General features: G+C 46.1%; 1 protein-coding gene across 1 annotated transcript; it reads right to left on the bottom strand.

Annotated features, from left to right (window-relative positions):
- Window positions 1-8,345: 8,345 nt before the first annotated feature.
- Window positions 8,346-10,370, bottom strand: LOC120036776 (polysialoglycoprotein-like). Its single transcript, XM_038983144.1, has 4 exons — window positions 10,310-10,370; window positions 10,077-10,142; window positions 9,830-9,913; window positions 8,346-9,691 (listed from the first exon to the last, which is right to left on the bottom strand). Exons 1-4 carry the CDS (start codon window positions 10,368-10,370, stop codon window positions 8,346-8,348), a joined length of 1,557 nt encoding a protein of 518 aa, XP_038839072.1.
- Window positions 10,371-13,446: the final 3,076 nt, after the last annotated feature.

Below are 13,446 nucleotides of genomic sequence, written 5' to 3'. Positions count from 1 at the left end.
CAGTGTTTCTCCTCTCCAAGGGAGACATGTTTTCCACCTCACATGCCTCGGGATAGTATCAGTGCTTTTCACAAACGTTGTAGTACTTAGTGTGCATCATTGTTTTCGCTCATACAGGTGCCCCTACTCTCCTAACCACCCCTCAGTAACTAACGAAGGCATAAAATTATGACATAAATATCACAAGAAAGAATACATGAATTAATCATTTACTTTCAAAAATACTTTCTAGAGGCCAAAGGACAGGTAGGTTTAATAACACAAATGTAATATGTCCCATCAAAAAGTCCTGTTGCTCACATACCGGTATGCAAAACCAGCATCCTAAATGGCACCCTATTTCCTTTAGAGTGCACTGCTTTTGACCAGAACCCTATGGGCCCTGTTCAACAGTAGTGTACTATTCAGTATAGGGAATAGGGTTCCATTTGGGATGCATTAAATCTTTACAATTACTCATGAGAGCAAATACTACGATGTTTTGATTCCCACAGACCTTAAGACATGAATGATTTTATTAAAATGTTTGTTCATAAAAAATGTATGATTTCCCCTCCTCCCACATGGATTACAGACAAGAGGCTAGGTGCGTTCTGACTGTCTTAGTGTGCGGATAAACATGACAATCACTCTCATGAAACTTAAATGAAACTCCTTATGTCTTTTCTCAGCCCAAACACTCAGCCCAATATCTACAGTCAAAACAGGTTTTGAAAATGCTTCTTCCACATCTTTTGGTCCCTGTCTGTTTTGCTCTCAGTGAAGTGCTACTATCCCCTTGGACTACAGGTTATTGCCATCATAAGGTGTCTGTCTGTTGGCCGGACACTTTCTACCGTTTAGGACCTTTGTGGGTAAAGGTAAAGATGGGGTATAGAAGCAGCAGTTCCTCTGAAGTCCAGTATCTGCTGGAAGGACACCTGGTGGTACGAGAGGATGAGTGTGGGCCAGCCAGCCTGTTGTTCCTCCCCCTCTACCTCCCCCCTTTTCTCTCTCTCTCAGTCTGAGGGACTTTTAAGGCTCCTGTGCGGACTGTCTCGGTTCGTGCCCTCCCGAAGCTGGCTGTGGTGATTTAAGACACGCTATATTTATGTGTGTATTTGTTTGTGGCCTCGGGCTCACTTCGCTGTCCCTCTGTCCAGTACGTACCGTTGTAGCAGGCCCAGTGTAGTGGCGTGTAGCCCTGGTTGTCTGTGATGACGGGGAGGGTCCACACTGACTGGGCGGTGTGTAGGAGCCACCCCAGCACCACGATGTGTCCGGACGTCGCCACCAGGTGGACAGGGCTCCGCCCCTTACCTTTCCGAACCAGGAAGCTGGCGCTGTGCTGCACTCCTCGTGACCCGTCACCGCCTAGGAGGAAGGGAGGGGAGACAAGAATGGATTTGAATAATTCATAATCTATTAAATAATAAGGAATCATAATAGGTATATTTGGGCATAATTTATATTCCATGCTAGATCCCACACCAAAGCCATCCCTAGTAGTTCAATGGCCCCATCCCTAGATCAGAACAAGCCTCCCCCTCTCTTTCTGTGTGTGAGCGCGTACAGCCAGCTCTCCTCACTACCCTTCTGTGTAGAGCTGTTCTGTGCCATTTGTCTCTGGCTCCCTTGTTGAGCAATGAGTACACACAGTCTGTGTGTCCGCTCAGCACCGACAGCATCAGAGGGGTTCTGATACACAAGACAACAGGTCATATTACAAACTGGTAATAACCAGGCTGAGTCCCAAATGGCAACCTATTCCCTATATCGTACACTACTGTTGACCTGAGCCCATAGGGCTTTGGTTTAAAGTAGTGCATCAAGTAGGGTATAGGTTGCCATTTGGGATGAAGCCCTAGTGTCAAAATCTCTTTATTTCAGGAATTGTATCCGAAACCCAAATGAGTTACTGTCTATTCCCGTCTTGAACATCCACTGCACTCTGGAGGTCAACATTTCCAATCAGCAAACGCAAACACTCCGAATAACCGTTGTTAGCTAGAGGAAGATAAACAGAGAGGATATAAGAATGTCAGATGATTGACCGTTGGTAGCTGGAGGAGGATAAACAGAGGATATAAGAATGTCCGATGATTGACCGTTGGTAGCTAGAGGAGGATAAACAGAGAGGATATAAGAATGTCAGATGATTGACCGTTGGTAGCTAGAGGAAGATAAACAGAGAGGATATAAGAATGTCAGATGATTGACCGTTGGTAGCTAGAGGAGGATAAACAGAGAGGATATAAGAATGTCAGATGATTGACCTTCAGTAGCTAGAGGTGGAAAAACGGAGAAGATATAAGAATGTGAGATGATTGACCATTGGTAGCTGGAGGAGGATAAACAGAGAGGATATAAGAATGTCAGATGATTGGCCGTTGGTAGCTAGAGGAAGATAAATAGAGAGGATATAAGAATGTGAGATGATTGACCTTCAGTAGCTAGAGGTGGAAAAACGGAGAAGATATAAGAATGTGAGATGATTGACCATTGGTAGCTGGAGGAGGATAAACAGAGAGGATATAAGAATGTCAGATGATTGGCCGTTGGTAGCTAGAGGAGGATAAACAGAGAGGATATAAGAATGTCAGATGATTGACCGTTGGTAGCTGGAGGAGGATAAACAGAGAGGATATAAGAATATCAGATGATTGACCGTTGGTAGCTAGAGGAAGATAAACAGAGAGGATATAAGAATGTCAGATGATTGACCATTGGTAGCTGGAGGAGGATAAACAGAGAGGATATAAGAATATCAGATGATTGACCGTTGGTAGCTAGAGGAAGATAAACAGAGAGGATATAAGAATGTCAGATGATTGACCGTTGGTAGCTGGAGGAGGATAAACAGAGAGGATATAAGAATGTGAGATGATTGACCGTTGGTAGCTAGAGGAGGATAAACAGAGAGGACATAAGAATGTCAGATGATTGACCATTGGTAGCTAAAGGAGCATAAACAGAGAGGATATAAGAATGTGAGATGATTGACCGTTGGTAGCTGGAGGAGGATAAACAGAGAGGATATGAGCAGATTGCTGGATGACTATAACCTTCACATGAACAGACAGATTTGTAGAACAATGGTGTTGGTAGATGACATCCTCAAGATGTTAACACAGCAGATAATAAAGAATTTTGGGGCTGAGGCCATCGAAGCCTGTCACCTGCTAGCTGTGTACCTGGCTCTGGATAGAAGTCTTCCCTGTGCATTGATGTAGGATCAGCTTACCCTCCCTAGATCCTCAATCATTAGTGGAAAACATGACAAAAAATGACCTTAGATCAGTGTCTAGTGGGCATGTTCACACTATACCATGTAACATCCCTAGAGTAGACATTGTCGTCCTAGCAACATTACCAAACAAATGGCCATCTTGGTCAGGAAAACTTTTTAATGACAGAAGCTCTGTGTGATATCCTATGTGTACCTGCAGCGTGGATGGGGGTCCTCTTTAGGGTGAAGTATTTAACCAGGATGGAGGCTCCCTGGTTGATGAGGACGTCAACACACTCCACATGGCATTTTAAGGCAGACAGGTCCAGAGGGTGCGCCCCTGGCTGTCCCTCACGTCTAGATCCAGCAGAGACTGAACCAGGACCTCCATAGCATGGTGGTGGCCGTGGTACGCCTGAATAGAAACACAAACACAGTCTCAAGCAAAGTCCAGTGGTACGCCTGAATAGATATACACTCTTAATATAATCAATGTCCTATAGTAGACCAGTGGTACGCCCGAACAGAAATACTAGTAGACCAGAGTCTTTCAATCGGGAGCCCATTTTTGCTCCCGCCCAGCATCAACATCTGAGGTCCCTGCCAAGCGTGGGATTGAGAAACAAACACTCTACTTCTCCTCTGAGGTTGATTAACTCAAATGGCAAAATAAGGAAATCATCCTCATCATCACTGTGTAGAATATGCATGTATTTTACACTAATCAGGAATAGATAGGAATTTGGTGTGTGAGTCTGTCTGGACAGTCAACTTCCTGTGGAAAATCAACACCATGCCTGCATCCCAGATAGCACCCTATTCCCTATGTAGTTAACTACTTTTGATCAGGGCCTATAAGGATCTGGTCAAAAGTAGTGTACTAAAGAGGGAATAGGGTACCATTTGTCATATGGAGACCACTTCAGGAGCAGGTAGGCTTTACTCACAGCGAGGTGTAGAGGGCTGATGGGAGCTCTGACATCAAAGTCGTTTAGCATGTCTGTCCCTGAGGTTTCAATTAGTTGAGGAAAGACAAGGACTGCCAGTTCAGACTTGTAACATATTTACTTGGAAGGTTAGTCTAGTAGCATGTGAAACATGGTAAATCTCAGTGACCAGCCCCTGCAGACATACTGGGGTGTTGCATCCATACCTTAAACAAGCAAGTGTGAGAAAGTTACCAACTGGCACTTACATCTAAAGGTGTTTCACTTGCAATCTGGAAAAAGAACATCAAGAGTGACAATGCGTCCACGACAAACATGCAGCCACACCTTAAAACCTACTGTTGGGTTCTGAGAATATGAAATATACTAATTCATGTCACTGAGGGAGAGCGCTTAATGTATAACGTTTACATTATGTCAGGATATGTTATTGTTAGCCATCTGGGATTCTCTGGGATTTTTTGTTTATTTCACCTTTATTTAACCAGGTAAGCTAGTTGAGAACAAGTTCTCATTTACAACTGCGACCTGGCCAAGATAAAGCAAAGCAGTGCGACACAAACAACAACACAGAGTTACACATGGAATAAACAAGCGTACAGTCAATAACACAATAGAAAAAAAGAAAGTCTATACAGTGTGTGCAAATGGCGTGAGGAGGTAAGGCAATAAATAGACCATAGTTTCAAAGTAATTAAAATTTAGCAGACTAACACTGGAGTGATAGATGAGCAGATGATGAGCAAGTACTGATACTGGTGTGCAAAAGAGCAGAAAAGTAAATAAAAACAATATGGGGATGAGGTGGGTAGATTGGGGTGGGCTATTTACAGATGAACTATGTATAGCTGCAGTGATCGGTTAGCTGCTCAGATAGCTGATATTTAAAGTTAGTGAGTGAAATGTAAGTCTCCAGCTTCAGCGATTTTTGCAATTCGTTCCAGTCACTGGCAGCAGAGAACTGGAAGGAAAGGCGGCCAAAAGAGGTGTTGGCTTTGGGGATAACCAGTGAGATATACCTGCTGGAGCGCGTGCTACGGGTGGGTGTTGTTATCGTGACCAGTGAGCTGAGATAAGGCGGAGCTTTACCTAGCATAGACTTATAGATGACCTGGAGCCAGTGGGTCTGGCGACGAATATGTAGCGAGGGCCAGCCGACAAGAGCATACAGGTCGTACTGGTGGGTGGTATAAGGGGCTTTGGTAACAAAACGGATGGCACTGTGATAAACTGTATCTAGTTTGTTGAGTAGAGTATTGGAAGCTATTTTGTAGATGACATCGCCAAAGTCGAGGATTGGTAGGATAGTCAGTTTTACTAGGGTAAGTTTGGCGGCGTGAGTGAAGGAGGCTTTGTTGCGAAATAGAAAGCCGATTCTAGATTTGATTTTGGATTGGAGATGTTTGATATGAGTCTGGAAGGAGAGTTTACAGTCTAGCCAAACACCTAGGTATTTGTAGTTGTCCACGTATTCTAGGTCAGAACCGTCCAGAGTAGTGATGCTAGTCGGGCGGGCGGGTGCGGGCAGCGAACGGTTGAAAAGCATGCATTTGGTTTTACTAGCGTTTAAGAGCAGTTGGAGGCCACGGAAGGAGCGTTGTATGGCATTGAAGCTCGTTTGGAGGTTAGTTAACACAGTGTCCAAAGAAGGGCCAGATGTATACAGAATGCTGTCGTCTGCGTAGAGGTGGATCAGGGAATCACACGCAGTAAGAGTGACATCGTTGATATATACAGAGAAAAGTGTCGGCCCGAGAATTGAACCCTGTGGTACTCCCATAGAGACTGCCAGAGGTCCGGACAACAGGCCTTCCAATTCGACACACTGAACTCTGTCTGCGAAGTAGTTGGTGAACCAGGCGAGACAGTCATTTGAGAAACCAAGGCTGTTGAGTCTGCCGATAAGAATACGGTGATTGACAGAGTCGAAAGCCTTGGCCAGGTCGATGAAGACGGCTGCACAGTACTGTCTTTTATCGATGGCGGTTATGATATCGTTTAGTACCTTGAGCGTGGCTGAGGTGCACCCGTGACCGGGGTGCACCCGTGACCGGCTCGGAAACCGTATTGCACAGTGAAGGTACGGTGGAATTCGAGATGGTCAGTGATCTGTTTATTAACTTGGCTTTCGAAGACCTTAGATAGGCAGGGCAGGATGGATATAGGTCTGTAACAGTTTGGGTCCAGGGTGTCTCCCCCTTTGAAGAGGGGGATGACCGCGGCAGCTTTCCAATCCTTGGGGATCTCAGACGATATGAAAGAGAGGTTGAACAGGCTGGTAATAGGGGTTGCGACAATGGCGGCAGATAGTTTCAGAAATTAAGGGTCTAGATTGTCAAGCCCAGCTGATTTGTATGGGTCCAGGTTTTGCAGCTCTTTCAGAACATTTGCTATCTGGATTTGGTTGGCATAAATGAGTAAAGCTGTGCCACAGAAATGTTTGAATTACAGCAGATACCTGCCGGTAGCTCAAAAGTTGGAGCCAATTTTGTTGCTGTATTAACTGCATTTAAAGGTTGCGTGTACGTGCTTTTTGAATTCATGGCGACTAAGTACGGTTTGCTACGACGCACACCCTGAGCGTTCATCATGCGGCTAGAGAAGGCCTGTATGAACAGACTTCCTCAAGCTTCTCATAGAAATTTACCGGTTTCTTCCAATGGTTTATCCCATGTAAATCGGAGTGGGTGGGAAATCCTGGTCAAACTGTTCCTGCCCTCAAACCCTAGGTTAGCGGCGCTACAAGCAACTCTGGGAGAGCCTGGACCTGATAGCAACCTGCCAGCTAAGACAGGTGAGCATTGACTTATTTAAACCTGAAAGTTTGGATTGGCACTGGGATATGAAGACACAACGCCAAAACGATGTGCTAATGATACGAGAGCTGGTTTTACATGTAAGCATTCACTAATAGGAAACCAAGTCAGTTACGAGAGAAGACACCCAGCAGAGTAATTTAAATGCAAGTTGACAACCGTGATATTAGTTAGCACTGACACCATTAACCCCGATTCCAGCAGCCTCATACAGTGGGGCAAAAAAGTATTTAGTCAGCCACCAATTGTGCAAGTTCTCCCACTTAAAGATAAGGCCTGTAATTTATCATAGGTATACTTCAACTATGACAGACAAGAGAAAAAAAATACAGAAAATCACATTGTAGGATTTTTTATGAATTTATTTGCAAATTATGGTGGAAAATAAGTATTTGGTCACCTAAAACAAGCAAGATTTCTGGCTCTCACAGACCTGTAACTTCTTCTTTAAGAGGCTCCTCTGTCCTCCACTCGTTACCTGTATTAATGGCACCTGTTTGAACTTGTTATCAGTATAGAAGACACCTGTCCACAACCACAGTCACACTCCAAACTCCACTATGGCCAAGACCGAAGAGCTGTCAAAGGACACCAGAAACAAAATTGTAGACCTGCACCAGGCTGGGAAGACCAAATTTGCAATAGGTAAGCAGCTTGGTTTGAAGAAATCAACTGTGGGAGCAATTATTAGGAAATGGAAGACATACAAGACCACTGATAATCTCCCTCGATCTGGGGCTCCACGCAAGATCTCACCCCGTGGGGTCAAAATGATCACAAGAACAGTGAGCAAAAATCCCAGAACCACACGGGGGGGGGACCTAGTGAATGACCTGCAGAGAGCTGGGACCAAAGTAACAAAGCCTACCATCAGTAACACACTACGCCGCCAGGGACTCAAAATCCTGCAGTGCCAGACGTCTGTCATAGTTGAAGTGTACCTATGATGAAAATTACAGGCCTCTCATCTTTTTAAGTGGGAGAACTTGCACAATTGGTGGCTGACTAAATACTTTTTTGCACCACTGTATGTACCAACCCCAAACACTCAGTTCCACAACCATCAAGTTTAAATGAACTAGAACCCATTCCACATCATGTGATGCTACTAGCATAATTTGACCAAATGTAGCTTAAGTCAAAGTAGACATATTGCTGATGCCAAAGCATGGTTATAATGCAAAATAAATGTTGACATTACCCCAGTCAGGTCATAGACCTCAACTCCAAGTAGGAACCGTCAAAACAATACTGAGGACACAAGTATTACAGTTAGCGTTTAATTGAGCCAAAACAAGAAAATGCAGTTACACACACAACCTGGACTAGAGTACCCATGAACTCTTGCATGGACCCCGAGCACCATGTCCCACGTCAGATATTCATGTTTGTGGTCAACTGAGATGCAGAAGTCAACAGTTCCTCAATGGCATGGTCACACTGGCCGGTCGCAGCTGCCGAGGTAGCGTCGTCAGACGGGCCAGTGGCAGCTTCAGAGGTAGCGTCGTCAGACGGGCCAGTGGCAGCTTCAGAGGTAGCGTCGTCAGACGGGCCAGTGGCAGCTTCAGAGGTAGCGTCGTCAGACGGGCCAGTGGCAGCTTCAGAGGTAGCGTCGTCAGACGGGCCAGTGGCAGCTTCAGAGGTAGCGTCGTCAGACGGGCCAGTGGCAGCTTCAGAGGTAGCGTCGTCAGACGGGCCAGTGGCAGCTTCAGAGGTAGCGTCGTCAGACGGGCCAGTGGCAGCTTCAGAGGTAGCGTCGTCAGACGGGCCAGTGGCAGCTTCAGAGGTAGCGTCGTCAGACGGGCCAGTGGCAGCTTCAGAGGTAGCGTCGTCAGACGGGCCAGTGGCAGCTTCAGAGGTAGCGTCGTCAGACGGGCCAGTGGCAGCTTCAGAGGTAGCGTCGTCAGACGGGCCAGTGGCAGCTTCAGAGGTAGCGTCGTCAGACGGGCCAGTGGCAGCTTCAGAGGTAGCGTCGTCAGACGGGCCAGTGGCAGCTTCAGAGGTAGCGTCGTCAGACGGGCCAGTGGCAGCTTCAGAGGTAGCGTCGTCAGACGGGCCAGTGGCAGCTTCAGAGGTAGCGTCGTCAGACGGGCCAGTGGCAGCTTCAGAGGTAGCGTCGTCAGACGGGCCAGTGGCAGCTTCAGAGGTAGCGTCGTCAGACGGGCCAGTGGCAGCTTCAGAGGTAGCGTCGTCAGACGGGCCAGTGGCAGCTTCAGAGGTAGCGTCGTCAGACGGGCCAGTGGCAGCTTCAGAGGTAGCGTCGTCAGACGGGCCAGTGGCAGCTTCAGAGGTAGCGTCGTCAGACGGGCCAGTGGCAGCTTCAGAGGTAGCGTCGTCAGACGGGCCAGTGGCAGCTTCAGAGGTAGCGTCGTCAGACGGGCCAGTGGCAGCTTCAGAGGTAGCGTCGTCAGACGGGCCAGTGGCAGCTTCAGAGGTAGCGTCGTCAGACGGGCCAGTGGCAGCTTCAGAGGTAGCGTCGTCAGACGGGCCAGTGGCAGCTTCAGAGGTAGCGTCGTCAGACGGGCCAGTGGCAGCTTCAGCGGTAGCGTCGTCAGACGGGCCAGTGGTTAATTCAGAGGTAGCGTCGTCAGACGGGCCAGTGGCAGCTTCAGAGGTAGCAGCTTCAGAGGTAGCGTCGTCAGAGAACAGGGCATCATTTGCCGTAGAGCTACCATGGTTTGGAGAAGCTTGGGATTCTACTTCATTAGTCTCGAAATACTCTAGAGAGAAAACATAAAGGAACAGTTGGGTATTCTACAGCAACACAGCTGTTCTACATGGTCTAGGCCAAATTGCCATTCGAATGTTGAGCAACATGAACCCAACACAGATTTAAAAGTATATGTTTCAGGCCGTACCTTCTCTGTCTTGTTTAGCGTCAGACCCTATGGATCGGAGCAAGGCCAGGGCATGCACAATGGAGACGTCATTTGATGACAGCTCTGAAAAACGTAGGTTAAGGTACACAAGCAAAATGACCAAATCAAAGGGTTTGACAACATTATTTAGACAACTGAGTTACTCTATGGTGTTGAATGAGTGTCAAACACAGCAGCACCATAGACACAGTACAAAGCTAGAAGGGTTGTGGAAAGAAACACTTACCTCCAAGTCTCCTCTGCAGAGAGACTTGCTCTTGCTTCTGGGACTTTCCAACAGGGTAACAAGAAACTGAGGAGAAAGTGTTGACAGAAGTTGAGTTGACACAAAATAGCTACATATATTAATAGCAGATGACCAATGCGGAACAAACAGTACATTTTAATCTCCAACTGATAAAGTTGAGCATATTTCCCAAACAAATCCATTCAATCCAAATAAAACATTAGTGAACCAACCTTTCACAACCCCCACAGTCACCACAAAGAGCAGCAATTCTCTCACACCTCCCATGATCATGAAAATAGTCTGTGTTATCAACAGGTAATGTCTTCACATGGCCTGTATGAGGCTTATATAGGCCACTAATGACCGTTTACCTGACAAACATGACTTAACGATCAATTAACATGCTTGATTGAGGTGTTACATTCAGATAGAAATAGACCATGTAGAACGTATGTTGGGCAGGCAATCATTTCTACTCCATATATTGCATTTATATCTGTAATGTTTAACCCTAATGGTCTCAGCTCAGCAGTAGAAAGAAGTAGGCCTAATTATTTTAGGTGTAATCTTCAAAGATATTAGGGGGAAATAAACACTGTACCCAAATCCACTTTTTACAATGCTCCTGGGAAATGGGTAGGCCTCCACCATATAGTCCTTCACAGTTTTACAGCTGTGTTATATTCCTTTATTTACATAGATCACATACATAAATATATATGTTAGCTGTAGGTAGCTTTGGGATACAATTCCCATATTGTATTGTTACTAACATAAATCATAATATATCATATTTTCCTCATTTGCTCTGTAGGAGGTTCGTCATATGAAGGACATTCAAGTGGATGTGACCCCTAACCTGCAATAGGGGCTCAGTGGGGTGACAGACATCCTGTAATGAATCTCCAAGCTAGTGTCTGAGGACCTGGAGGAGGCTGTGTCTACAGCTGTGGTTCAGGACAAGCATGGTAACCTACCCTAACCTCACTGTATGAAGGATTTCATTGTTATGGATAGACATCTCCAATCTGTTCAAATATCACTGTTGTTGATAACACACATTACCAAAATGATTCACACTTGTCTTCCTATTTCCACATAATCTGTCATGGTTCCCCACCTTAACAGGGCATAAAACCAACCTCTCTTTATTGCTCTCTTTATTGCTAATACAACCAAATCCAACAGCGTTCGAGTATCTTAATGCTTTTCTTCTAACCCTGAATGGCAACTTTTTATCCTAGTACACAAGCATGTCATTTTATCCATCCACACCCACTCTACTGCCGCATGTCCACTGCGGCTGAGACTTTCACCCACTCGTTACAGGTATTAGCAGGTAACCAACCCCACCCTGGTCTTACCCCCTAGGACTTACCCTTTGCAGGTATCAACCTGTTGTGGTTTACCTTCCAGGACTTACCATATACCACAAAGCTACGACCGGTCATAATTACAATCGGACTACTGAATAAGCTCAGGCTTTCTAGGTCCGTACCCTATAATTGGTTCAGCCTACGACTCTCATCTCCCCAAGATGTCAGAATTAGTGATAACAGGTGTAGGAACTGTGCCTACCTTGTTTCTGTTTCACTGATTCAGAATCTCTAGTTCGACTGCAAATCGTGGTGAACCCTGCTCGCAGTGCCAACTGTTAGGTTCTAATTCTCAGAGTAAAAACTCGACGGACACTATGAAAGCTTAAACCAAGATTATTCTTCCCAGAGGGTCAAGACAGCTGCATTAGACAAAAAACATATTCACACAAGCACTGATATTTAATCCTTTCTCCTATGCTGAGTCTACTCCTACACCTCTGAACAGCCAATGCATCTCTGTTGCTAGACAGAACCTTTGTGATATCTGTTCTTCCTCACTTCATCTGACCTGACCGCTACCCCAAAGTGCTCACTCCTCCCCAACTCAAGGCTGTCATGTTGATTGGTACCAGACTGTGTCTGGTAGATTTTTCAACCAGAAATTTGCACAGTGTAGCTCTAAATCCAAAAAGTTTTGGGACACTGTAAAGTCCATGGAGAACAAGAGCACCTCCTCCCAGCTGCCCACTGCATTGAGGCTAGGTAACACGGTCACCACCGATAAATCCATGATAATCGAACATTTCAATAAGCATTTCTCTACGGCTGGCCATGTTTTCTTCCTGGCTACCCCAACTCCGGCCAACAGCTCCGCACACCCCGCAGCTACTTGCCCGAGCCTCCCCAGCTTCTCCTTCACCCAAATCCAGGTAGCAGATGTTCTGAAAGAGCTGCAAAAACTGGACCCGTACAAATCAGCTGGGCTAGACAATCTGGACCCTCTCTTTCTAAAATTATCCGCCGCCATTGTTGCAACCCCTATTACCAGTCTGTTCAACCTCTCTTTCGTATTGTCCGAGATCCCTAAAGATTGGAAAGCTGCCGCGGTCATCCCCCTCTTCAAAGGGGGTGACACTCTAGACCCAAACTGTTATAGACCTATATCCATCCTGCCCTGCCTTTCTAAAGTCTTCGAAAGCCAAGTTAATAAACAGATCACTGACCATTTCGAATCCCACCGTACCTTCTCCGCTGTGCAATCCAGTTTCCGAGCTGGTCATGGGTGCACCTCAGCCACGCTCAAGGTACTAAACGATATCATAACCGCCATCGAAAAAAGACAGTACTGTGCAGCCGTCTTCATCGACCTGGCCAAGGCTTTTGACTCTGTCAATCACCGTATTCTTATCGGCAGACTCAACAGCCTTGGTTTCTCAAATGACTGTCTCGCCTGGTTCACCAACTACTTCGCAGACAGAGTTCAGTGTGTCAAATTGGAAGGCCTGTTGTCCGGACCTCTGGCAGTCTCTATGGGGGTACCACAGGGTTCAATTCTCAAGCCGACTCTTTTCTCTGTATACATCAATGATGTCGCTCTTGCTGCTGGTGAGTCTCTGATCCACCTCTACGCAGACGACACTATTCTGTATACTTCTGGCCCTTCTTTTGACACTGTGTTAACAACCCTCCAGGCGAGCTTCAATGCCATACAACTCTCCTTCCGTGGTCTCCAACTGCTCTTAAATACAAGTAAAACTAAATGCATGCTCTTCAACCGATCGCTGCCTGCACCTGCCCGCCTGTCCAACATCACTACTCTGGACGGCTCTGACTTAGAATATGTGGACAACTACAAATACCTAGGTGTCTGGTTAGACTGTAAACTCTCCTTCCAGACTCACATCAAACATCTCCAATCCAAAGTTAAATCTAGAATTGGCTTCCTATTCCGCAACAAAGCATCCTTCACTCATGCTGCCAAACATACCCTTGTAAAACTGACCATCCTACCAATCCTCGACTTCGGTGATGTCATTTACAAAATAGCC

The sequence above is a fragment of the Salvelinus namaycush genome, unplaced genomic scaffold, assembly GCF_016432855.1.
Source record: "Salvelinus namaycush isolate Seneca unplaced genomic scaffold, SaNama_1.0 Scaffold1476, whole genome shotgun sequence".
Classification (NCBI taxonomy): domain Eukaryota; kingdom Metazoa; phylum Chordata; class Actinopteri; order Salmoniformes; family Salmonidae; genus Salvelinus; species Salvelinus namaycush.
This window is presented reverse-complemented; position numbering and strand designations above follow the sequence as displayed.